Genomic DNA, 26,535 nt, shown 5'->3' with positions numbered 1-26,535 from the left:
TTGCTGGCAGGTGGGTGTTGCGGGGGGGGTGCGTGCATGGAGCAGTATGTGAGGCTAGTGGTGCAGTTGCTAGGAGACCGCTTGTAAAGACGCATTCACTGACCTTGACCACTGGTCTGAGGTCATGAAACGTCTTTGGGCGTGGGAGCCTGGTCCTGGGGGCGACACTGCTGGCAGTGACCGCCTCGCCTCGCATCGTTCTTTCTGGAGGGCCTCCTGGGCCCCTGTGGGTAGAGGACCTTTCTTCCAGTGTTGACCCCTGCACAAAGGCCTCGACTGGTGCATCTGAGATCCTGACTGACCTTTCTCTGGCCTGTTGAGCCATTTGTGTTAGTGCTGAAGCACTTTTAGCATTTTTGATCAGCAAAAAGCAGTCTTTAGGAGGTGCAGACTGCCTAGCGTTGAAGCAATTTTATTTCCTTTTTATCTGCAGAAGGCTGCCCAGCTTTAAGAGCTGCAGACGGCCTTTAAAAGAAGCAAGCTAGCTTTAAGTAAAGCTAGCGTCGCTCCAGCAAAGTGAACTTTGACCACCAGCTGGGCTGTGTGGTACAATCATGGCAATTAGTAGGCAGCACGAAGGTGACGTGCTGTTTGCGCTTTCTGAATGGGCATGGGCATATCTCGCATCGCCCATTTTCCAGCGGTATCAAATTTCCCAGCCACTGTCTGCTATTTACCTGTGATGCTTTATGTGCACCTGGAGATACTGTCTGCTATTTACCTGTGATGTCTGTACATGCATCCTCTTCCTCTTCCTCTTTCTGTTTCTTGTCAGCCTCCTTTAGTTCAGGTACGTAGAAGTCCCCCTGCCGTGCCAGAGGGCACATGTAGTAGATCAGGTCTCCACGATAGATCTCCAGACATGGGTGGGCACACAGTTTCCTTTCCTAAAGAAGATGAAAAGTGAAAGTTGAGGAAAATAGAATCACACTATACTAACCAGGGCTAAAGTCTGTATAGATAGCTTCACACTAATGGCTGACAGGAGATGAGACATTAGTGAGTGTTTGATTAAAGTACCTGGCGTCACAGTACATAAGATAGCACATTGAGACAATGATCCATCTACTAAAGGAGCTTGCTGTGCTGAGCTCTGAAAGACACCGTTACAATGGAGTAACTCCAGAAGTGCCAATCCCACACGAATAACCTTTGGCTGTGTTGCTGATCAGGATACTAAAGTATATTTAAAGGACGGTTGCAAGACACTGTGTCACACTGTGTATAGAAGAATGCACTCATTGAATCTGATGCTGTATTTCCATTCAAATACAGCTTGAAAGAAGGCAAAAATAAACATTAGTTTTCTGAAGTGTCTATTCCTGGCATTGATGTGGCACTCCCTTGCCATCAATTATTGCGGTACTGGTCCTTTAAATACATCAGCGACATACCGCAGACAATCTTTCAGAAAATATCAGCAGGAGACAAACCCAAAATGGGAAACTTCAGACTAAGATAAACCTGGGATTGCAGGCACTGGGAATGTTATACTGAGATAAACCTGGGATTGCATATACAGGAAACTTCAGATTGGGTGGAACAGCACAGACAGATAGGACCTCGCAATCTCATGTAACAAAATCAGAATTCAACTTACTCAGCTATACAAAGCAGTGCCCTGACGATAACTGCTCCCATTCTGGGTACTTCCTAAAGCTCAGCCCTGTCAACAGTGCCACCGTCTGCTGGGAGCTTCATTGATGATTCTGACCCAATAGGGCATTCTGCATAATGCCAGAATCTGTTTGAAGCACGCAGCACTCCACGGGACACAGTGACATAGAATAAAATAGAATAGTTATGCAGAATGCTCTACTGGGTCAGAATCATGAGGCATAGAATATAAGAGCAGGGGGGGTTATGCTTGAACTGTATAAAACACTGGTTAGGCCACAGCTGGAGTACTGCATGCAGTTCTGGTCACCGCATTACAGAAAGGATGTGATTGCACTGGAGGGTACAGAGGAGATTTCCGAAGATGTTGCCGGGAGTGGAGAATCTTAGCTGTGAGGACAGATTGGATAGGCTGGGTTTGTTTTCCTTGGAACAGAGGAGGCTGAGAGGAGACCTCATTGAGGTGTATAAAATTATGAGGGGCCTGGATATAGTGGATAGAAAGGGCCTATTTCCCTTAGCAGAGGGGTCAACAACCAAGGAGCAGAAACCCTTGCCACATTTAAAAAATACTTGGGAGGTGCATTTGAAGTGCCGTAACCTGCAGGGTTACGGACCTAGAGCTGGAAAGTGGGATTAGGCTGGATGGCCTCTTGTTGGTCGGTGCGGACACGATGGGCCAAAATGGCCTCCTTCCATGCTGTAAACTTCTATGATTCTATGACCCGCTCCCACTTCATGGACTTTCACCGCAGCCCTCCAGGGGAAACAGTAGCCGGCTTCCACTTCATTCACTTTCACTTCTTCCTTATTAAAATTCATCAGGCAGATAAATTCGAAAAAAATTACTGTACATAAATGTTGGTCACTTCAATTTGCATACGAGTTTCCATTAGTGATCAGATATAATCAAATGAGAAGATGAACTGCTCCTTGTTTCAATTGTGGATCAGACATTTTGGTTTTTCTTTTTCTCTTGCATAATAAATTAGGAATAAAATCCAACCCACTCAAAGTCAAATGAGGACACTCCAAATACTGAGTAATTTTGAACAAGTCTTACTTCAATCCCATGTAAAATAATGGAATTGATTATCTGGAGTAAATTTGAGTACTATTTGTACAACAATAACTTAGTAAACAGCAGCCAGTGTGGATTCACAAATAAAAATGAGAGATGTAAAAGGGCTGCCGATTCCCTATCCCTGTTTTACACTATCGCACAAAGTCAAAATGACCCCCAATGCCTCTGCTGCAGCTAATGTGAAGTTAATCTTTAACTTACATTATTCTCTCTATCTAAAGTCATATAAGCATGGAAGCAAGTCATCCTTGTTTTGAGGGACTGCCAATAATGATGAATACAGTTACAAAAGCAAAATACAGTGGATGCTGGAAATCTGAATTAAAAAGAGAAAATGCTGGAGATACTCAGCAAGTCAGGTGTAACATAATACAGAAACATTCCTGTTTGAAGCATGATGGTTTCCTCTGACTCCGTTTTTTGCACACCCTCCATTCACCTCACTATTGCTGGCCATGCCTGCAGCCATCTAGGCCCCACTCACTGAAATTCCCTCCGTAAACCCCTTTTGTCTCTCTGTCTTTCTCTCCTCCTTAAAACCCAGCTTTGTGACCAAGCTTTTGATCGTTCTTCCTGATCGCTCCTTCCTCATGCCTCTGCGAAGCAAGTTTAGCCACTTCTCTATGCGAAAGGTGCTACATAACTGCAAGCTGTTATTGATGATATAGCTCTGTCCCCATCATAGCAATATTACACAAACTTACTGTAATATATTACACTGTATGTATCACATTGTAGTGTTATATTTTACTCACCCAATGACTCTCTGTGATATTACTCAATCACTGTTGTTATTATATAATATCCCTGTAATTATCCAATCTCAGTATGTTATATCTATCACACTGTGTCCTACTGTGTTACATTATACTATTGTATGTATTGTTATCTGTGGTATATTTATCACACACCTCTATTACTCAATCTAACTATACACAATCCTCAATACATCACTCCCTCACTATAAAGTACCACCATATATATCATCATCATAGGCAGTCCCTCGGAATCGAGGAAGACTTGCTTCCACTCTTAACATGAGGTCTGATTGAGGACGCTAATGTTGGTGTGTCTGTCCTCCCAGGGGATTTGTAGGATCTTGCGGAGACATCATTGGTGGTATTTCTCCCTGACGCAGCCCTGGGCAACGTGGACCATTCCCCATATCTCGGGAGCCTCTTAGCAACAAGAGCAGACATTGATGACAAGATTCAACACCGCCTCCAGTGCACCAGTATAGCCTTCAGCCGCCTGAGGAAAAGAGTGTTCGAAGACCAGGCCCTCAAATCTGCCACCAAGCTCATGGTCTACAGGGCTATAGTAATACCCGCCCTCCTGTATGGCTCAAGAGACGTGGACCATGTACAGTAGACATCTCAAATCGCTGGAGAAATATCACCAACGATGCATTTTAAAAAAAAAATATATATATATATATAATGTCCCTCACTATACAGCAAACCATTCAATATATCACTATCTCACTATATGCACCATGCTTATTTTGGCACCTGTCTCTCTGTAACACTCCCTATGGAACATACTATGCCCGTAACATACCCCTCACCATTCAATACTTTAGTTCAACAGTGAAAAACATCATGGTAAGCCAAATACACCATTCAACACACTGTAGGTTAAAAGGCATGGGCCAAAGTCAGAAGACAGTAATGTTCAGCACCAGAAACATCTAATGCCATGAATTTCATAATACAGTTTGTTTATACCATACACAATATGTTAAAAACTAATTAGGGAATGAGTTTAAAAAGACAGTTTTAATGATGCACTGACTTCTTTTACATATTACAGTGCAGCTGAAGGCAGTGTCAGTGCTAATCAGTCTGCTGTTGTGTGACATGGGCTTGGAATTATTGTTTCAAATGTTTTCTTTAAATTACATTTTTAAAGAAAATAAGTTACATTTAGAAATTGTCTTCATTATCTCATGAATATTTCAAAGCTCTTCACAGATAATTAACTATTTTAAAGTGCAGTGAATGTAGATGGGCAAACTATGTCTTCTTAGGCAGTCCCTCGTATCGAGGATGACTTGCTTCCACACCAAAAAGGGATGAGTTCACAGGTGTTTGAATGAAGGACCTGACATTCCAGATCCCGAACTACATATTGAAGGGTGGAAGATGCCTGCGTGTGGATTTTAACGTGGGATGGCCGTTGCACACCAGCCACCACACGGGCTTGACAGAGCTAGGTCTTGGTCCAGTGGCAAGACGACTGGAGACCTGCTCTGCTGCACGAACCTAGTGCGCACACATATCGCAGTGTGGGCTGGCCCGTGCTGCCCCTGGACCCTCACCTCTTTTGGGCCCAATCCCGAACTGACGCCTCTCCTGGGCCCCGATCACGTCGCTCTACAATCTCTCGCCGCTCCTTCGCCCCGACCTCGCTGCTCCTCTGCTACTTGCCGCCTCTCCTGCTGTACCTGCCCACGCTCCAATCCTCGACCTTGATTTTGGTGACGTCCAATCCAGTCGCCCTTCTCCAAGTCGTCGCCCTCCTGCACCAGCTCGCGCTGCTCCCTGAAGTGACATGCCTCCACGCTGCTCTCGGACCGCCACACTGCCATTCTTTTTATGGCCCTGACCTGCAGCAATCGCAACAGCATGAGATGATATAAGTCGTGCAGGAAAATAATTCCTGTGTCACACTGGCATTAACAAAGTTTTTATATCCAAGTTTCTTGCAGCTGATTGGTTGGTGTGCAATTTATTAATAAAGATAAGGTGAACAAAATAAATATTCCAAAATAGTTTATTGAAAATCCTTTTAGAATCATAGAATTGTACACCTCAGAAGGAGGCCATTCGGCCCGTCGAACCTGTGCCAGTTCTTTGAAAGAGCTATTCAATTAGTCCCACTCACCTGCTCTTTCCCATTGACACTGCAAATGTTTACACCAAGTATTTATCCAATTCCCTTTTGAAGGTTGCTATTGTAACTTCTATCACTACCCTATCAGGCCGTGCATTCCACATCACAACAACTTGCTGCATTCATTTTTTTTCCCCTCAAGTCGTATCTGGCACTTTTGCCAATTACCGTGAATCTGTGAGCTCTGGTTACCGACCGTTCTGCCAATGGAAACAGTATCCTCTTATTTACTCTATCAAACCCCTTCATGATTTTGAACACCACTATCAAATCTGCCCTTAAACTTCCCAGCTCTAAGGATAACAAGACATATGTCTCTAATCTCTCCACATAACTGAAGTCTTTCATCCCTGGTACCATTCTAGTAAAGCTCTTCTGCACCCTCTCTAAGGCCTTGACATCCTTCCTAAAGTGTGGTGCCTAGAATTGACACAATACTCCAGTTATAGCCTAACCAGTGTTTTATAAAGGTTTAGCATAACTTCCTTGCTTTTTACTCTATGGCCTAGAAATTGGGCCACTTACCGGTATGAGTTTTCGCCGTGATCTGGTTGAAAAATGGTGGCCGCCACACTAGTGCCCTATTCTGTCATGGGACTCGGCTGCCATCTTTTTCATGAGGGCCTTAGCTTTGCTGATAGCAGCGCTGGCCCTGGAAATGTAAAAAATGGCATGCAGCGCCAACTTAACATCAACACAGCAAACTTCGACCTTCACGCTGAGTTCAGCATTGGGTCCTAAACTCATTCGGAAAACCCAGCGCTCAGCAAACTGACAGCGATGCTGTCAGCACCTCTTAAAAGGTACACACAGATCTTTCAGGTAAGTTTGCATTTAAGCTTTTCGACACGAATTTTAACATTTTATTGAAGTAGTGGCTTGGAGCAATACATGTTAAAAGTTTTTTAAGTGTGCAGGGAGTACTGCTGGATGCTTGCACGGTCTCAGATGGTAAAGGAAGGCCTCTGAGAAGACAGAAAATGCTGGAAATACTTGCGAGGTTGCAGGCAGCATCCATGGAGAAAGAAACAGAGTCCATGTCTCAGGTCACGAAGTTGAGTATTTCTAGCTTTTATTTCAGATTTCTCGCTCGCAGAGGGAAGAGAAAGACGCAGAAGAGGAGGAAACAAGCAGCCCTCTTTTGGTCGGGATATCAGGAATGGAATCATCCACCTGCGGTACCAGTGAACACAAGCCCAATTCCCCTTTTAACATTTGTCCTATACCTTACCTTCCTTCTGTTACTGATCATCACAGCGTCCTCTTGGCCAGAATGCTGAACTAAAAGCTACCACAAAGCAATCTTTCCAATCCTACTTTATCCATATATGCATCCAACATGACTTCAAGAAATGAACTAATCACCTTTGTGCATTCCCTTACTGAGAGTCTTGTATTTGCTTTTGCCGATCCAACACCGACAGAAGCGGGGATAATGCAGCAGCAGCGGCCAGCCACCGCAAGGAACAGCGCGTGCAGGTAAGACAAGGCGACAAAGGAGAACAGGGCGACTATATTCGACGTCTAAGGAAGGCAGGGATGTGATTGGTTGGTGAGTTTTTCTCTCTTTTTTTCTTGCTTTAAATTATGGGCCTTAGATTAGGGGCCTGGATTAATAACTAAAAAAGAAATCTAATTAATTAAATCCATTATAAATGGCAGGGCAGACGATGTGACACTGCTGCGACATGTGGAAGTTGGTGGACACCATTGAGGTCCATCGCGACCACACCTGTAGCAAGTGTCTGCAGCTCGAGGAACTTCAGCTCCGTGTTGATGAGCTGGAATCCGAGCTGCAGACACTGTGACACATCATGGAGGGGGAGAGTTACCTGGATGCCGCGATCCAGGAGCTAGCCACACCAATTAGATTAATCAATTCAAATTCGATCCATGGTCAGGGACAGGAGGGTGTGACTATGAGTGAGGAAGGTATGGGGACTCAAGATGGAGTGATGGAGGAGCCACAGTCCTTGCTCTTGTCCAACAGGTTCGAGGCTCTTACTCCCTGTGTGGACGAGCAGGGACTGCAGGGAGGATGAGCAAACTGACCACAGCACCGTGGTACAGTGGGCCATTCAAGTGGGGGGAGTAAAACGAAACGTTGGTGTGATAGGGGACAGTATCATTAGGGGGATAGATACTGTTCTCTGCAGCCGAGAGCGTGAGTCCCGAAGGCTGTGTTGCCTGCCCGATGCCAGGCTTAAGGACATCTCCTCAGGGCTGGAGAGGAATTTGGAGCGGGAGGGGGAAGATCCAGTTGTCGTAGTCCACGTGGATAGGACAAAGAAAGAGGTTCTGCTGAGGGATTATGAGCAGCTAGGGGCCAAGTTAAAAGCAGAACCACAAAGGTAATAATCTCAGGATTACTACTTCAGCCACGAGCAAATTTGCATAGGGTAAATAAGATCAGAGAGTTAAACATATAGCTCAAAGATTGGTGTGGGAGAAATAGGTTTTGGTTCATGGGGTACTAGCACCAGTACTGGGGTAAGAGGGAGCTGTTCCTTTGGGACGGGCTCCACTTAGACCGTGCTGGGACTCGGGTCCTAGCGAATCAAATAACTAGGGCTGTAGAGAGGGCTTTAAACTAATTAGTGGAGGGGGAGGATTGAGGTGAGTGAAAATTTAAAAATTCAAAGAATATGGAGAAGGCAATAGAGCAGGGTAGCCCTGGGGGAAATGAAAACCAGAGCATGACAGTAAGGGACAGAATGTATAAACAGAATGTATAAAATGCTGGAGTCCATTAAGCAGGACATTTGGAAAAGCATAATTCAATCAAGCAGTCAGCATGGTTTTATGAAAGGGAAATCATGTTCGACAAATTTGCTGGAGTTCTTTGAGGATGTAACGAGCAGGGTGGATAAAAGGGAACCAGTGGATGTGGGGTACTTGGATTTTCAGAAGGCATTCGATAAGGTGCCACATAAAAGGTTACTGTACAAGATAAAAGTTCACGGGGTTGGGGATAATATATTAGCATGGATTGAAGATTGGCTAACTAACAGAAAACAGAGAGCCGGGATAAATGGGTCATTTTCCAGTTAGCAAACAGTAACTAGTGGGGTGCCGCAGGGATCAGTGCTGGTGCCTCAACTATTTACAATCTATATTAATGACTTGGATGAAGGGATCGAGTGTAATGTAGCCAAGTTTGCTGATGGTACAAAGGTGGGTGGGAAAGCAAATTGTGAGGAGGACACAAAAAATCTACAACGGTATCTCGACAGGCGAAGTGAGTGGGCAAAAATTTGGCAGATGGAGTATAATGTGGGAAAATATGAGGTTATCCACTTTGACAGAAAAAATAAAAAAGCAAATTATAATTTAAATGGAGAAAAATTGCAAAGTGCTGCATTACAGAGTGACCTGGGAGTCCTTGTGCATGAAACACAAAAAGTTAGTATGCAGGTACAGCAAGTAATCAGGAAGGCAAATGGAATGTGGGTTTTTATTGCAAGGAGGCTAGAGTATAAAAGCAGAGAAGTCCTGCTACAACGGTACAGGGTATTGGTGAGGCCACACCTTGAGTACTGCATACAGTTTTGGTCTCCGTATTTAAGGAAGGATATACTTGCATTGGAGGCTGTTCAGAGAAGGTTCACTAGGTTGATTCCGGAGATGAGAGGGTTGACTTATGAAGATAGGTTGAGTAGTTTGAGCCTATGCTCATTGAAGTTCAGAAGAATGAGAGGTGCTCTTATCGAAACATATAAGATAATGAGAGGGCTCGACAAGGTGGATGCAGAGAGGATATTTCCACTCATAAGGGAAACTAAAACTAGGGGACATAGTCTCAGAATAAAGGGCCGCCGATTAAAATTGAGAAGAGGAGGAATTTCCTCTCTCAGAGGGTTGTAAATCTATGGAATTCTCTGTCCCATAGAGCTGTGGAGGTTGGGTCAATGAATATATTTAAGGCGGAGATACACAGATTTTTGAGTGATAAGGGAATAAAGGGTTATGGGGAGCGGGCAGGAAAGTGGAGCTGAGTCCATGATCAGATCAGCCATGATCTTATTAAATGGCGGAGCAGGCTCGAGGAACCAATTGGCGTACTCCTGCTCCTATTTCTTATGTTCTTACATAAAAATATAAATGATTACTAACGGATATAATGGGTCAAGAGTAATCCAAAATACTAGAAACAATTAATGTGAATCAATAGGTTAATAATTCATGATGCAATTTAATCAGGGCAACCTCGGCATAAGCAGCATTCATCAGGCACCATGGGCTGGATTTTCTAGTCTTCTGCGCTCTGTTTTTCGCCCCGGAACAGCGACAATGGCAGCGGTGAGGTGTTCTGGTCAGCCTAGAGTGCCCCTCAGTGATCCTCGGGTCCAGTTTAGCGGCGGCGCTGAGCAGCACTACTCGGAAGAGCTGGGCCCGGTGTGCAACGCCCCTGGTTACGACACCGGCGCGAGTTTGAACTTTAGCCCGACCCGTTCGCCGCAAAGTGTGCCTTGCACTGATCGCCCGGAAAATCAGTACGGTCCAATGATCCTGACAGCGAAAAGGTAAGTAATGGACTCCTAAGCTAAGTGCGATTGTTTTTTTTTAAATTTCTTTTGCGATTTATGTTGTGGTGGCGTGGGTAATGTTTTGGGAATGTTTCGTGGTATTTTTTTAGATGGAGCTGAGTCCATGATCAGATCAGCCATGATTCTTCTTAAATGGCGGAGCAGGCTCGAGGGGCCAGGTGCTATTTCTTGTTCTTATGTTCTTATGATGTCTCGCAGTGCTAGTCCATTGGCTGCAGCATGGCTGGTGGAACTTTACTGACTTTCAGTAGGGGACACTGCAAATGGCCTTGCTGGTCGACCTTGTAGAGCTGGTGGTGTGAAATCAAGTTATGGTATTTCTTCTTTGTAATGTATTTGTTTCATGGGTTCTTTACTTAAGAATTCATAGCAACACATTTCTATTATGAACTAGCTGGTTTAGTAGCAATGGTTTAACAATCACACTACACATTACCAGTTCATCCACCAGGCTCACAACCACCTGCCACATCGTGGATCCGCTAAAACTAACTTACTTGGGATTTTATTGAGTCTTGTGAACATTACGTGACTGGCTCAGCCACTTCCCACTCAACAGCTCTACAAACCCGTGAGCATACTCATAGGTGCATACATTACATTCTTCTTCTTATGCTTCATTCTCCTCTCTCTCTTCTTGGTCACTGGCTGGGCAGGCTGCATTTCTTGGGTGTGTGAAATAAGGAAGGCACAAGGGTGAAGTTGTGGTGAAGGGAGAGTGTGAAAGCAAGAGGTACGTGTGAGAAGAAGGATAGCGTATGAGGATACCGTCATCTTGCATCCTTTCAGCCCCGCCGATAGCCAAAGGCTCAGCCATGCTCCTGCCATGTATGGCCAGCACCGTCTCCTCCAACGGGGTGAGGTGAGACTAGGAATGGGAGGTGTGCCGCGTGTTTGGTACAGATTGTTGTAAGTGAGTGAATGTTGGGGTGGGAGGGTCGTGCAGTGAGCAGTGTGTGAGGCTCATGATGCGTTTGGTAGGAGACAGCTTGTGAAGATGCATTCACTGACCTTGACCGCTGGTCTGAGGTCATGAAGCTTCTTTGGGCACTGAGGCCAGGTAGTGGGGACAACACTGCTGGCAGTGACAGCCTCGGTGATGTTGTCCCACATTGTTCTTCCTGAAGGGCGACCAGGCTCCTGTGGGTAGAGGACCTCTATTGCAGTGTTGACCCCCTGCACAAAGCTGGAGTGCTGTGTGTCAGACTCTGGGTGCCCTATCCCTGGTTTGCTGAGCCATTTGTGTTAGCACTTTCCCCATTTTTTTTTAGGCTGGAAGGGAATTCAACGTTAAGAGCTGAAGACTCCTTTTTTTCCAGAGGCAGTTGAGCTGTAATGACTAAAAATTGCATATTTTTACATCATTTAAATTTTTTAAATTTCAGAATGCATTGCACTTTAAAGAAAACGAAAATGCTTTCTGAAGTTGCAGCCTCGCTTTCAGAAGGCTCTTCCAGTAGCAACACCATTTGGGCCATGCCACATTGGAGCCTCCTGCCGGGACCAACGCCACCAAGTCGGTGTTCCACGGTGAGTTAAGCGCTGGGCTAATCGTAATTAGTCCCAGCGCCAATTTTTCAGTCCTGCCAGCACCACCATTTTTGCCAGCCATTAACACCCAGCCACGGTGGCACAGACAACCTTTGTGACGGCCACAAATTTCTCAGCCTATGCCTCTATTTATAAAGCCAAGTATCCCGAATGCCGTTTTAACAGTCTTCTCAACTTGTCCTGCCATCTTCAAAGACTTGTGTAGATAACCCCCCAGGTCTCTCTGTTCCTGCATCCCCTTTAAAATTGTACCATTTAGTTTATATTGCTTCCCCTTATTCTTCCTACCAAACTGTATCACTTTATACTTTACACATTAAATTTCATCTGCCATGTGCTTGCCCAGTTCACCAATCTGTCTATATCCTCCTGAATTATGTCACTATCCTTCTCACTCTTTACTACATTTCTGGGTTTCATGTCATCTGCAAACTTTGAAATTATGCCCTGTATACCCAAGTCCAAGTCATTAATATGTATCAAAAAGAGCAGTGGTCCCAACACCGCCCCCTGAGGGACACCACTGTATACCTCCCTCCAATCTAAAACAACCGTTCACCACTACATTCTGCTTTCTGTCCCTTAGCCAATTTTGTATCTACACAGCCACTGTCCCTTTAAGCTCATAGGCTTCAATTTCGCTAACAAATCTGTTACAATATTAACCACACTACCCTCATCAACCCTCTCCGCTACTTCATCAAAGAACTCAATCAAGTTAGTCAAATAAAGTCTTTAACAAATCTGTGCTGATTTTCATTTATTGAACCATATTTTTCCAAGTGCCAATTAATTTGTCCCGGATTACTTTCTCTAAAAGTTTCCCCACCACCGACATTAGCCTGTAGTTGCTGGATTTATCCCCCTCCTCTTTTTTAAACAGGGGTGTAACATTTGCAATCCTCCAGTCCTCTGGCACCACTCTCATATCTAATGAGGATTGGAAAGTTGTGTCCAGAGCCTCTGCAATTTCCACTATTACTTCCCTCAGCATCCTAGGATGCATTCCATCCAGACTGGGTGAGTTTTCTACTTTGAATGCTGCCAATCTTTTAAGTACCTCCTCTTTATCTATTTTTATCCTATCCAATTTCTCTCCTACCTCCTCCTTTACTGTGACATTAGCAGCATCCTCTTCTTTTGTGAAGAGAGATACAAATGACTGATTTAGCACCTCAGCCATGCCCGCTGCCTCCACAAGATCATTTCCTTTTTAGTCCCTAATCGTTCCCACCCTTCCTTTGACTACCCTATTATTTATATGTTTATAAAGACTTTTGGGTTCCCTTTTATGTTACCCACTAATCTATTCTCAGGCACTCTCTTTGACACTTTTATTTACTTTTTCAGTTCTCCCCTGTATTTTTTGTATTCAGCTTGGTTCTCAACTGAATTATGAACCAGACATTTATCATAAGCCTTCTTTTTTTGTTTCATTTTAGTCTCGATGGGCTGGATTTTACGGTCCTTTGCGCTCCAGGTTTCACCCCGGAGCGGCGTGAAAGACGGCGTTCAGGTCTCCTGCGCCCCTTCGCGATCCTCCAGTCCGTTTTTGCGGCAGCGCTGAGCAGCACCACCCTGAATAGCTGCGCCGGGTGTGCAACGCCTCTTGTTGCGACACCGTCCGAGTTTTGACTCGAACACGACGCGTACGCCTGGAATCTTGAAACTTAATGATATTGTGCTAACTGTTACCCAAACTGAAACATGCTCCACTTGCCGCACTTCATTCCCCAGAACTAAATCCAGCACTGCTTCCTTCCTCGTTGGGCTGGAAACATAATTTCAAAAAAGTTCAGAAATTCCTCACCCATCTATATGACCAATGTCCTGCAAACCTGCCCTGTTATACTGTACACCCATTTATGACCATTGTCTTACCAACTCCGTTATCTTCTTCTTCTTAGGCGGTCCCTTGTATCGAGTATGACTTACTTCCACACCGAAAAGGGATGTGTTCACAGGTGTGTCAATGAATGAAACATAGAAAATAGGTGCAGGAGTAGGCCATTCGGCCCTTTGAGCCTGCACCACCATTCAATAAGATCATGGCTGATCATTTCCTCAGTACCCCTTTCCCGCTTTCTCGCCATACCCCTTGAACCCCTTAGCCGTAAGGGCCATATCTAACTCCCTCTTGAATATATTCAATGAACTAGCATCAACAACTCTCTGCGACAGGGAATTCCACAGGTTAACAACTCTCTGAGTGAAGAAGTTTCTCCTCATCTCAGTCCTAAATGGCCTACCCCTTATCCTAAGACAAAGTCCCCTGGTTCTGAACTTCCCCAACATCGGGAACAATCTACCGCATCTAACCTGTCCCGTCCCATCAGAATCTTGTATGTTTCTATGCAATGAGATCCCCTCTCATCCTTCTAAACTCCAGTGTATAAAGGCTCAGTTGATCCAGTCTCTCCTCATATGTCAGTCCTGCCATCCCGGGAATCAGTCTGGTGAACCTTTGCTGCCTCAATAGCAAGAACGCCCTTCCTCAGATTAGGAGACCAAAACTGAACACAATATTCCAGGTGAGGCCTCACCAAGGCCCTGTACAACTGCAGTAAGACCTCCCTGCTCCTATACTCAAATCCCCTAGTTATGAAGGCCAACATACCATTTGCCTTCTTCACTGCCTGCGCTACCTGTATGCCAGCTTTCAATGATTGATGAGCCATGACACCCTGGTCTCGATGCACCTCCCCTTTTCCTAATCTTCCACCATTCAGATAATATTCTGTCTTTGCGTTTTTGCCCCCAAAGTGGATAACCTCACATTTATCCACATTCTACTGCATCTGCCATGCATTTGCTCACTCACCTAACCTGTCCAAGTCACCCTGCAGACTCTTAGCGTCCCCCTCACAACTCACACCACCACCCAGTTTAGTGTCATCTGCAAACTTGGAGATATTACACTCAATTCCTTCATCCAAATTATTGATGTTTATTGTAAAGAGCTGGGGTCCCAGCACTGAGCCCTGCGGCACTCTACTAGTCACTGCCTGCCATTCTGAAAAGGACCCATTTATCTCGACTCTCTCCTTCCTGTCTGCCAACCACTTCTCTATCCACGTCAGTATAATACCCCCAATACCATGTGCTTTGATTCTGCGCACCAATCTCTTGTGTGGGACCTTGTCAATAACCTCTTGAAAGTCCAAATATACACCACATCCACTGGTTCTCCCTTGTCCTACTAGTTACATCCTCAAAAAATTCCAGAAGAATGATTTCCCTTTCATAAATCCATGCTGACTTGGACCAATCCTGTCACTGCTTTCCAAATGCGCTGCTATTTCATCCTTAATAATTGATTCCAACATTTTCCCCACCACTGACGTCAGGCTAACCGATCTATAATTACCCGCTTTCTCTCTCCCTCCCTTTTTAAAAAGTGGTGTTACATTAGCTACCCTCCAGTCCATAGGAACTGATCCAGAGTCGATAGACTGTTGGAAAATGATCACCAATGCATCCACTATTTCTAGGGCCACTTCCTTAAGTATTCTGGGATGCAGACTATCAGGCCCTGGGGATTTGTCGGCCTTCAATCCCATCAATTTCCCTAACACAATTTCGCGCCTAATAAGGATATCCTTCAGTTCCTCCTTCTCATTGGACCCTCGGTCCCCTAGTACTTCTGGAAGGTTACTTGTGTCTTCCTTCGTGAAGACAGAACCAAAGTATTTGTTCAATTGGTCTGCCATTTCTTTGTTCCCCATTATAAATTCACCTGAATCCGACTGCAAGGGGCCTAAGTTTGTCTTCACTAATCTTTTTCTCTTCACATATCTATAGAACTTTTGTAGTCAATTTTTATGTTCCCGGCAAGCTTCTTCGCGTACTCTATTTTCCCCCTCTTAATTAAATCCTAAAAATGACCTAAATATTCCAGGTCCCGAACTACATGTTGAAGGGTGGAAGATGCCCGTGCATGAATTTTTTGAATGTGTGATGGCCGTTGCACACCAGCCACCACACGGGCTTGACAGAGCTAGGTCTTGTTCCAGTGGCAAGAGTTAACCAAGACAAGCCCAGAAGCGGCGAGGGCCCAGGGGCAGCATGGGCCAGCCCACACTGCGATATGTGTACTCACTAGGTCCGACTCCGTTATACTGGACACCTGGCAGCACAGTAGGAGAGTATTACTAATGTTGTAGCAGCTTCCTATCTGCTTTTTAATTAGTACATTTCCTTTGCCGCTTTCAAACACATCTGCTTTGTCTCCTGCTGGGTTAATCAGTAAGGTAAAAAGCTACATTTCATATCATTTTGTTCAGTTCTTTTTCCACTTTGTATTGAATCCTACTTTGCAAATCCAAGGACAAAGCTGATGGATGGATATCCCTTGCTACAAAAGCTTCTTTTGGTGGGCAGCTTGAAATACTGCTCGCTGGTGCCCAGTGTCTCTTCGGTGCTGGTCTTACAGAATTACCCCATTTTCAATACTCATTAAGACAAGTAGCTTCATTAAGTTAACAGTTTCTGCAATGACTAAATTCACTGGTGCCAAGGCTGATACTGAGCCAGTTATTGTCTCTTATTCTCAACTGGCATGTGAATAGACATAGAAAGCTCACTCACTGCACACAGCAAATCGCCTTCCTTCTACTTGTCTGGTTTGCACCTGGTCTTCACTTCCTGCTAATTTACACTTGGAATATTAATGCAGCTAAAATCGCCCTTCGAGGCTGTCCTTCTGATGTCGAACCCTCGTTATTATGTGTCTGCATCCCAGTCAGGAAAACCATCAGTGGAATTTTTTTCTTTTTCTCTCAGGACTCCAGTCTAAATCCAACCCAGGCATTAACTGGTGGAGGAACTCACTGACAGCCGCAAGGCTCTGCGGGCTTGAAAATGCAGCAAAAGAACTTTCTGAATGTATGCTGACTTTGAATCTTTCACTGATCACTTGCGACTGTGTAGGTATTGTGGGAACAGGGTGATGCTCTAGTTAACACCACATTGTCTGTGAGTGGTCCATTTGATCCTTACTCTTCTTTTATGCCAAAGCTTGTGGTGAAATTACATCTGGATTATTTGTATCTCATTTAGACTGTCACATGGGTATGAAATGTTAAACAAAACGCAAATGGTCTCAGTCATAGTGGCAGGAGAGGCCTTACAGTTGGCCTCAGAATCCCTGGTTTAGGAAGGAGACAGGTTTCTTTCTCACTACCCAACAGTCCCTGGTGGAAGCATGAAGTGTGTATGTGTGCCTGTCAGATAAGAACGGGATACGCCCTCCCTGCCCATAGTTGAATGGGACAAGTGTGAGCAGATCAGAGAGTCAGCATGAATTTGTGAAGGGCAGATCATGTCTAGCTAATCTAGCTGAAGTTTTTGAGACAGTCACTAACATATGAGAGTGTTCACGGATGTTGTCTGTATGACTTCTGGGAGGCATTTGATAAGCTAGTGCACAAGAGATTAGTAGCAAAAATGAAAGGCAACGTTGTGAAATGGGTTGGAAATTGGTTGGAAGGTAGAAAATAGAATCTTAGTAGCGAGATATGACTAGTAGTGTTGCCCAGGAATCTGGACTGGGGTCTCAGCTTTTCATCATATTTATCAATGACTTGGATGAAGGAATAGGGAGTTGTATATCCAAGTTTGCAGACGATACTAGTTTAGGAGGCACAGTAAGTAGTGTAGATGGGAGCAGAAAGTTAGAAAGTGAAAGTGAAGGGGCAAAACTGTGGCAAATGAAGTTTAATGTGGGGGAAATGTGAGGTCACCATTTTGAATCTGAGGAAGACAAATTGGAATATTTTCTTAATGATGAGAAACTAGGAACTGTGCAGTAACAAATGTCCATCGACACAAATCACTTCTTGAACCACTGCTGTCTATGTGGTGAAAGTTCTCCCACAATTCTGTTAGGTAAGGAGTTCCAGGATTTTGACGCAGTGACATTGGAGGAAAGGCAATATATGTCTAAGGTAAGAAGAGAAGAGAGGAAGGGAGCAGGTCATTTTCACAAGGGAAAAAATGAAAGACTTTCTTTTATATAGCGCCTTTCATGGCCACCGAATATCTCAAAGCGCTTTACAGCCAATGAAGCACTTAAGGAGTGTAGTCACTGTTGTAATGTGGGAAGGGAAGGGAAATAAAGAACATGAAAATAATAATGCAGAAATGCAAGGAGATTCTTGTGTTTCTTTAATACTCATTTATACTGCAGGCCTGACTTTGGAGAGGCAATACCGTAATATCAATATACTGGATGTGACTGAACAGCAGCACAACTTGCACTCTTATAGCACCTTTCACATAATTAAACATTGCAAGCTGGTTTACAGGTGCAGGGGAAGGGGTTAAAGGACTTAAACAGGAAGGAGAGAATTGGGGAAGTTGGTCAAAAGCACTGTCAAAGAGGTCAGTTTTAAGGTGGCTGTTGAAACAGGTGAGCTGGTAGGAGTTTAGGAAGGAAATTCCAAAGTGACGGCTGAAGGTTCTGTCATTGATGGTGGTGCAGAGGGAAGGGGGACCAGAGCCAATGCTGGTTGGTGAGGATTTCATCCAGACATTAGTTTCACTTGTGGCTTTTCAGCGACTGCATATGTACAGTTATAGTGTAAGCAAGGGTTTCTGAACACTCCCCACGGTATAAATGTGCTGAATTTGGAATACAGCAAACTGGATCATATTGGAGAAGAATTCCACAAAACAAATGTGGCATTAATCTGTCACTGACACCATGCTTTGCAAGAGCACGATCTCAGCACATAGATAGGAAATGAGAAAAGCACATTGACCTGCTGACCTTCCCCTTTCTCATGGATCATGCACAATTAGAACTATTACACGATGAGGACACACACACTGGGACAGACACACTGAGACATTGGAGATGAGGACACACACAGGCCGAATCTTCCCAGTCCTGCGAGTGTGGGTTTGGAGATGGGCCCGCTGGCAAAATGGCCCGATTGACAGCGGGTCGGAATCCCACACTGAGCCCGTGTGACTTTCTGACCTGTCAGGACTGCGTGCGGATCGCAGACACGACAGCAAGCGGCAGGTCAGTTAATTAAGGTCGTTAACAGGTAGTTGAATGCAAGTTGAGGATTAAAAGCATGCACTTATAATTTTACCAACACTTTGACAGGTTTGTCGTCCCTCAGGGAACATGCCAGGTAAGTGGAATCGGGTTCTCAGTAACTCTCTATTGCTGCAGAAGTGGTATAAAAGCGAACATTTCACAGCTGTTCACTTTACAATGTCTTCAGGATTTGGCAGAAACTTTTGAGCTGTGTACAGGTTGGAAGTGTTTGCAGTGTACTCTCTATTTAATGTCACTTCCTTGGAGCAACCTCTCTCACCATCAACGGATCACTTTGTCATTTCAACCTCACCTGCCATCTATTCCAGCAGCATCGCTGCCCTTGACAAAATCTCACCTTGGTCCTCAGAATCCCACCACAATCAGCCCCAACACCAGCATCACCAATAACAACACCAACCTTCTCCACAATCGCCTGATGCTGCAGAGTACACAGGGCATCAGCACCTGACCACATTGCTGCCCGGGAGGCCAGGGATGACCTCACCATGGCTACATTTACTACACTTGATGTTGTGCACCCTGGCTGCAACATGATGTGCCAGGTTGGCATCACCCCACACTAGCACCATAAACCAACCTTGCCATGCCCAAGCCATTCCTTTCACCCTCATCACCATTAAGGGAGATCCTATATCTGACCATTCACTACAACTCACTAAGCCATTTCCGAAGGTGCACACAAATCTGTCCAAGAACACAAAGAGGCCAAAATTGCCCCTTTCCCTCAGGCCCTTAACACCGGAAATCGGCGGCCAAGCTGTGGAGTGCAATGGCTGCCGACTTTTCATGAAATGGCCGCCATTTTCAAAATTTCGCTCCTGTGTTATCCCGGCGGTGACCCGTTCCCCAGCACCGCTCCGCTGCTGCCAATCCATCCTAAGTGCATCATCAGAGTGCGCACCGCCGAAGCTCGATGGCAAAATTCCAACGAGAAAATCTTCCTCCCATGGGGCGGTGCAAAAACCTGCTTTTCCCCGACGGTGCAGTGAGGCTGTGGCCTTCTGCAATGGTGGTGCGCTCCCATTAAAGGGGAGGACGCACTGCCACGGCCGCCATTTTTTTTTGTTGGCCGACTGCCATGTCGAGCTGACAATTATGCCCCGGGTTTGGTCGCGCCATCAACAGGCAACCTGACACCCCCTCTTGGGTGCCAGACCCCTGGCCCAGCCGAAACCCGCCCAGTGTACCGAAGTTTAAACATCGCGCAGGCTATTATCTTTAAATGAAGGGGAGAGCCATGATGACGTGGCGCCCTGATGACTGACAGTAGCGGTCTCTACACACCCCCCCCAACTTTCGTCCCTCGTGTGCTCACTGCCCCACTATCACTGCCATTATGAGCGACTTCCGGTCCGCCTGGAAAAAAAAGCCAAAGAGCGGAATTTCACTCAAGAGGCCACCTCAATCACTGTTGCGGTAAAAACAGTAGAAACGGGTTGTGTGCAAAAGGCATTTTTGGCCCCAAAGTATTCAAAATAAAGATTTCAATGTTTGACATAAATTTTGGCGAAAGTACCTAAGTGTTTACCCTTGTGTGTTGTTAGTTGGTATGATTGGACAAGGATGATTGGAGCGTGAGATGGGGAAGTGATAATGTAGATAGAGAGAGAGGGATGGGTGGAGGTGCAAGGTAAGTTGATGTGAGTAAGGATGTGCAGGGGTAGAGTCGGGAAGGCAGAGTGATGGGGATGTGATGAGTGTGGCTTTGCAGTAACATTTTTGTGATCTACTGAGATCATTGAAAGGTCTGCACCACTGCAGCCTGGTCCTCCTGAAGCATCTGGAGGGAGTGATGGGAGAGCCTGGGTGCAGCCGTGCACCTCTGTGCAGTCCTTCTCAGTGTTTGCAACAACACTGACAGAAGAACTGTCAAAAGCTATGTGCGCACGGTCCCTTGAAGGAAACTGGTTGATAACACACCATCAGATGACGTCATCAGACCGGCTTCCTGTTAATTGGCTGGGAACCCCGCAAGGCGGGCTTAATATGGCAAATCAACGGAAGATTGGGTACAGAGGACGGGATGGAGTCGGGAGCTGCTTTCCTACACGCCAGTGATGCCGGCCGCACCCAACTCGCCACAAGTGGCGAAATTGCGGCCACACTGTGGGACAGACACACAGAGATTGGCGATGAGGACACACACACTGTGAGATGGACGTACTGAGATTGGCGATGAGCACACACACTGTGGGACAGACACACTGAGATTGGCGATGAGCACACACACTGTGGGACAGACACACAGAGATTGGTGATGAGCACACACACTGTGGGACAGACACACAGAGATTGGCGATGAGCACACATACTGTGGGACAGACACACACAGATTGGCGATGAGCACACACACTGTGGGACAGACACACTGAGATTGGCGATGAGCACACACACTGTGGGACAGACACACTGAGATTGGCGATGAGCACACACACTGTGGGACAGACACACAGAGATTGGTGATGAGCACACACACACTGTGGGACAGACACACTGAGATTGGCGATGAGCACACACACTGTGGGACAGACACACTGAGATTGGTGATGAGGACACACACACTGTGGGATTGACGCACAGAGATTGGCGATGAGCACACACATTGTGGGACAGACACACAGAGATTGGCGATGAGCACACACACACTGTGGGACAGACACACACAGATTGGTGATGAGCACACACACTGTGGGACAGACACACACAGATTGGCGATGAGCATACACACACTGTGGGACAGACACACTGAGATTGGCGATGAGCACACACACTGTGGGACAGACACACTGAGATTGGCGATGAGCACACACACACTGTGGGACAGACACACAGAGATTGGTGATGAGAACACACACTGTGGGACAGACACACACAGATTGGTGATGAGCACACACACTGTGGGACAGACACACACAGATTGGTGATGAGCACACACACTGTGGGACAGACACACTGAGATTGGTGATGAGCACACACACACTGTGGGACAGACACACAGAGATTGGCGATGAGCACACACACTATGGGACAGACACACACAGATTGGCGATGAGCACACACACTGTGGGACAGACACACACAGATTGGCGATGAGCACACACACTATGGGACAGACACACACAGATTGGTGATGAGCCCACACACTGTGGGACAGACACACTGAGATTGCCGATGAGAATATACAATGTGGGATGGAAACACAGAGAGATTGGCAATGAGGACACACACACCATGGGGCAGACACCCTCTCTCCAACCTGCTTTCTGACTGAGTTTTATTAACTTATTTTGAAACCTAATTGATAATGGCCTTGAACTGGGTGTGTACAATGGTTCAAATTCTCCTGAGCCAGAATGCACTATATAATGTGAAGAGGAATTCAGGATGAAGGGCACAGCAAAGCCAAGGGGCCTCACCCTGGTCTGCTGCTTGTCTAGCCTGATTTCCATCTTACTGAGCAGTCAATGTGTCTCTGCTGTCCATAAGTTTCTTTGCTGAAGAGCAGAGTTGTTCTTCTCAAGGATGAAAAATATTATTGTTCTTCATCTCATTTATTATTCAAACCTCCTCAGCTTGCCTCTTGCCCTTTAATTGAATGAGTTCTGCAGTTTTCTCCAGATGGTTACACTGCAATATCCCTCATCATTGCTAGATATGCTTCGAGGTAATATGAAAAAGGTTAATTACATTGGAAACTGTTGGGATTTATTATTAATAATTAATTGAATTTTATAAATCTGAAGCACGAAACATCCTGGTCACTGGACAACAAAGTTATTTCCACCAAGAACCATCCTTGTCTTCTTACACCTTCAGACAAGCAGTCAGAAAGACCTTCAAAGAGAAATAAAGGTCCCTGAAATTCTGGGTACCCTTAGCAACCTCTAGCATGTTTTTTTCTATTCATTCATGGGATGTGGGTGTCACCGGAAAGGCCAGCGTTTATTGCCCATCCCTAATTTCCCCAGTGAAGGTGGTGGTGAGTTGCTTTCTTGAACTGCTGCAGTCCATAAGGTGAAGGTACTCCCAGTGTGCTGTTAGGGAGGCATTTCCAGAATTTTGACCCGGCGATGATGAAGGAATGACAATATGTTTCCAAGTCAGATGGTGTGTGACTTGGAAGAGAACTTGCAAGTATTGATGTTCCCATTCGCCTGCTGCCCTGGTCCTTCTAGCTTGTCGAGGTCGTGGGTTTGGGAGGTGCTGGCAAAGAAGCCTTGGGGAGTTGCTGCAGTGCATCCTGTAGATGGTACACACTGCAGCCATGGTGCACCGGTGGTGGAGGGAGTGAATGCTAATGGTGGTGGATGGGGTGCCAATCAAGCGGGCTGCTTTGTCCTGGATGGTGTCAAGCTTCTTGAACGTTGTTTGAGCTGCACTCATCCAGGCAAGTGGAGAGTATTCCATCACAATCCTGACTTGTGCCTTGTAGATGGTGGAAAGGCTTTGGGGAGTCAGGAGGTGAGACACTCGCTGCAGAATACCCAGCCTCTGACCAGCTCTTGCAGCCACAGTATTTATGTTTATACTCTAATGACCTTCTCTCACTCTAATGACCTCTTCCTACCCTGCCCCTGTAACCTTCTATTCCCTTCTCCTTCATGTATGAGTTCATTGTTTCTCTCCATGCATCATATCCAGTAAAATGATACCTGCCTGCTGACTATGAGACTAAAGGAGACAGATTAATTCATGTATTAATATTATGGGGGAAATGGAGAGAGTAAAATGAATGTATTTTCTAAACTGAAAAATATGACCCAATCCTGAACCTGAGCCTCCTTACCCCAACTGAGAACATGGAAAGCTGCATTCCTCTCAATTGTAGTGCACAGAATCTAGGCTGGTATTCACCTCCACAAGGGCTGGGATCAGCCAGTAAAATCCATCTGTCACTCCATCTGGCAGTGCTCGAGGACAAGGTACAGGAAATCTAACTGAATAAAAAACAGAAAATACTGGAAATAAGTAGTATCAGTAAAGGGCTAAAGCTTGGGTTGTGTACCTGGTCATACAAAGGGTTCACCAAAGGTCAGCCCTGCCTTCTCCCTTTACAGATGAGGACTGACTTACCATGCATTCCCAACAGTTTCTGGCATTGTTTCAGATATCTGACAGACATCATGTAGAGACATCAGAAACGACTGGAACTTTAGCTGTCAACATCTTATATGTGTCAGCTGTGGCTCAGCGGGTAGCACACTCGCCTCTGAGTCACAAGGTTGTGGGTTCCAGGAACTTGGGCACGTAAATCTAAGCTGACGCTCCAGTGCAGTGCTGAGGGAGTACTGCACTGTTGGTGTTGCCATCTTTTGGATAAGACGTTAAACTGAGGGCCCGTCTGCTTTCTCAGGTGGACGTAAAAGATCCCATGACACAATTTCGAAGAAGTGCAAGGGAGTTATCCCTGGTGTCCTGGCCAATATTTATCCCTCAATCAACATAACAAAAACAGATTTTCTGGTCATTATCACATTGCTGTTTGTGGGAGTTTGCTGTGCGCAAATTGGCTGCTGTGTTTCCTACATTACAACAGTGACTACACTCCAAAAGTATTTCATTGGCTGTAAAGTGCTTTGAGACGTCTGGTGGTCATGAAAGGCACTATATAAATGTAAGTCTTTCTTTTTTTTATAGACTGTGTGCAAAATAACATAGATTACATTTTTAAAAAGAAAGCTTTTTACTCTCTCCCCATGCATTCCCACAAGCAGAAAGGGATTTCCCGAAGGCATATAACTACACATCTAATCATAAATTAATTAGCACATGTTGTTTGCCCTGGCCCAGCCTCTATTAGATTTACAAATTGCAAAAAGAATTTCCCATGAAAACTGACAGCTTTCATTCACACCCTGTCGGCTAGGTACTGAGGATACATGGTGTTACTATGGTAATTCAGAACTTCTCTTTCTGATCTGCTCAAATGGGCCTACGATAGGCCAAAGCCTGGTTACCGGCCAAGTCTCCAGAGGGAGCCATTTTAACCGAACTTGTTGAATGAGAAAGTGACATGATCAGATCAGTTGCCTGATTCCAATTTACATTGACTTCACAGGAAAGTAATCGGGCAGCATGCAATCGGCCAACCTGATTGCGTCAGTTTCCCACTGGACCGGTTAGGTTAAAATTATCCCCTTAACGTACTCAGAAATCTGGCCTAATAAGCATGTGAGGCCTGCATCTGGATTCTATCCTTCTTTACTTTGCTGTATATATGCACAAAATGCCTCGCACACAAATCTGATCTGTCCACTGACACCTCCTCCCCGCGATCAGTCCACTGACCCTTCCTCCCCGCGATCTGTCCACTGACTCCTCCTCCCCGCGATCTGTCCACTGACCACCCCTCCCCGCGATCTGTCCACTGACCCCGCTCCCCGCGATCTGTCCACTGACCCCCCTCCCCGCAATCTGTCCACTGACCACCCCTCCCCACGATCTGTCCACTGACCCCCCTCCCCGCGATCTGTCCACTGACCCCCCTCCCCGCAATCTGTCCACTGACACCCCTCCCCGCGATCTGTCCACTGACCCTTCCTCCCCGCGATCTGTCCACTGACTCCTCCTCCCCGCGATCTGTCCACTGACCACCCCTCCCCGCGATCTGTCCACTGACCCCGCTCCCCGCGATCTGTCCACTGACCCCCCTCCCCGCAATCTGTCCACTGACCACCCCTCCCCACGATCTGTCCACTGACACCCCTCCCCGCGATCTGTCCACTGACCCCCCTCCCCGCGATCTGTCCATTGACCCCCCATCCTCCCACGATCTGTCCACTGGCCCCCCTCCCCACGATCTGTCCACTGACCCCCCTCCCCGCGATCTGTCCACTGACCCCCCTCCCCGCAATCTGTCCACTGACACCCCTCCCCGCGATCTGTCCACTGACACCCCTCCCCGCGATCTGTCCACTGACCCCCCTCCCCGCGATCTGTCCATTGACCCCCCATCCTCCCACGATCTGTCCACTGGCCCCCCTCCCCACGATCTGTCCACTGACCCCCCCTCCCCACGATCTGTCCACTGACACCCCCTCCCCGCGATCTGTCCACTGACCCCCTCCCTCCCCGCAATCTGTCCACTGACCCCCCCCTCCCCGCAATCTGTCCACTGACCCCCCCTCCCCACGATCTGTCCACTGACCCCCCCCCGCAATCTGTCCACTGACCCCCCCCTCCCTGCGATCTGTCCACTGACCCCCCTCCCCACAATCTGTCCACTGATCCCCCTCCCTGTGATCTGTCAACTGACCCCCCCTCCCCACGATCTGTCCACTGACCCCCCCTCCCCACGATCGGTCCACTGACCACCCTCCCCGCGATCTGTCCACTGACCCCCATCCCCGCGATCTGTCCACTGACCCCCCTCCCCGCAATCTGTCCACTGACACCCCTCCCCGCGATCTGTCCACTGACCCCCCTCCCCGCGAACTGTCCATTGACCCCCCATCCTCCCACGATCAGTCCACTGACACCCCTCCCCGCGATCTGTCCACTGACCCCCCTCCCCGCGATCTGTCCACTGACCCCCCTCCCCGCAATCTGTCCACTGACACCCCTCCCCGCGATCTGTCCACTGACCCCCCTCCCCGCGATCTGTCCATTGACCCCCCATCCTCCCATGATCTGTCCACTGACCCCCCTCCCCACGATCTGTCCACTGACACCCCCTCCCCGCGTTCTGTCCACTGACCCCCCTCCCCGCGATCTGTCCACTGACCCCCCTCCCCGCGATCTGTCCACTGACACCCCCTCCCCACGATCTG

General features: G+C 46.6%; 1 protein-coding gene across 1 annotated transcript in view; it reads right to left on the bottom strand.

Annotated features, from left to right (window-relative positions):
• LOC139277385 (testis-expressed protein 264 homolog) overlaps positions 1-26,535 on the bottom strand; it is a 488,096-nt gene that overhangs the window by 101,479 nt on the left and 360,082 nt on the right. Inside the window, exon 3 of the mRNA XM_070895777.1 lies at positions 722-887. Within this exon, the coding sequence (XP_070751878.1) occupies positions 722-887 (166 nt within the window). The remainder of the gene's footprint in view (positions 1-721; positions 888-26,535) is intronic.

Source organism: Pristiophorus japonicus, chromosome 12, assembly GCF_044704955.1.
Source record: "Pristiophorus japonicus isolate sPriJap1 chromosome 12, sPriJap1.hap1, whole genome shotgun sequence".
Taxonomy (NCBI): domain Eukaryota; kingdom Metazoa; phylum Chordata; class Chondrichthyes; family Pristiophoridae; genus Pristiophorus; species Pristiophorus japonicus.
Note: the sequence above shows the minus strand (reverse complement) of the source record. Positions and strands in the feature narration are given on the sequence as shown.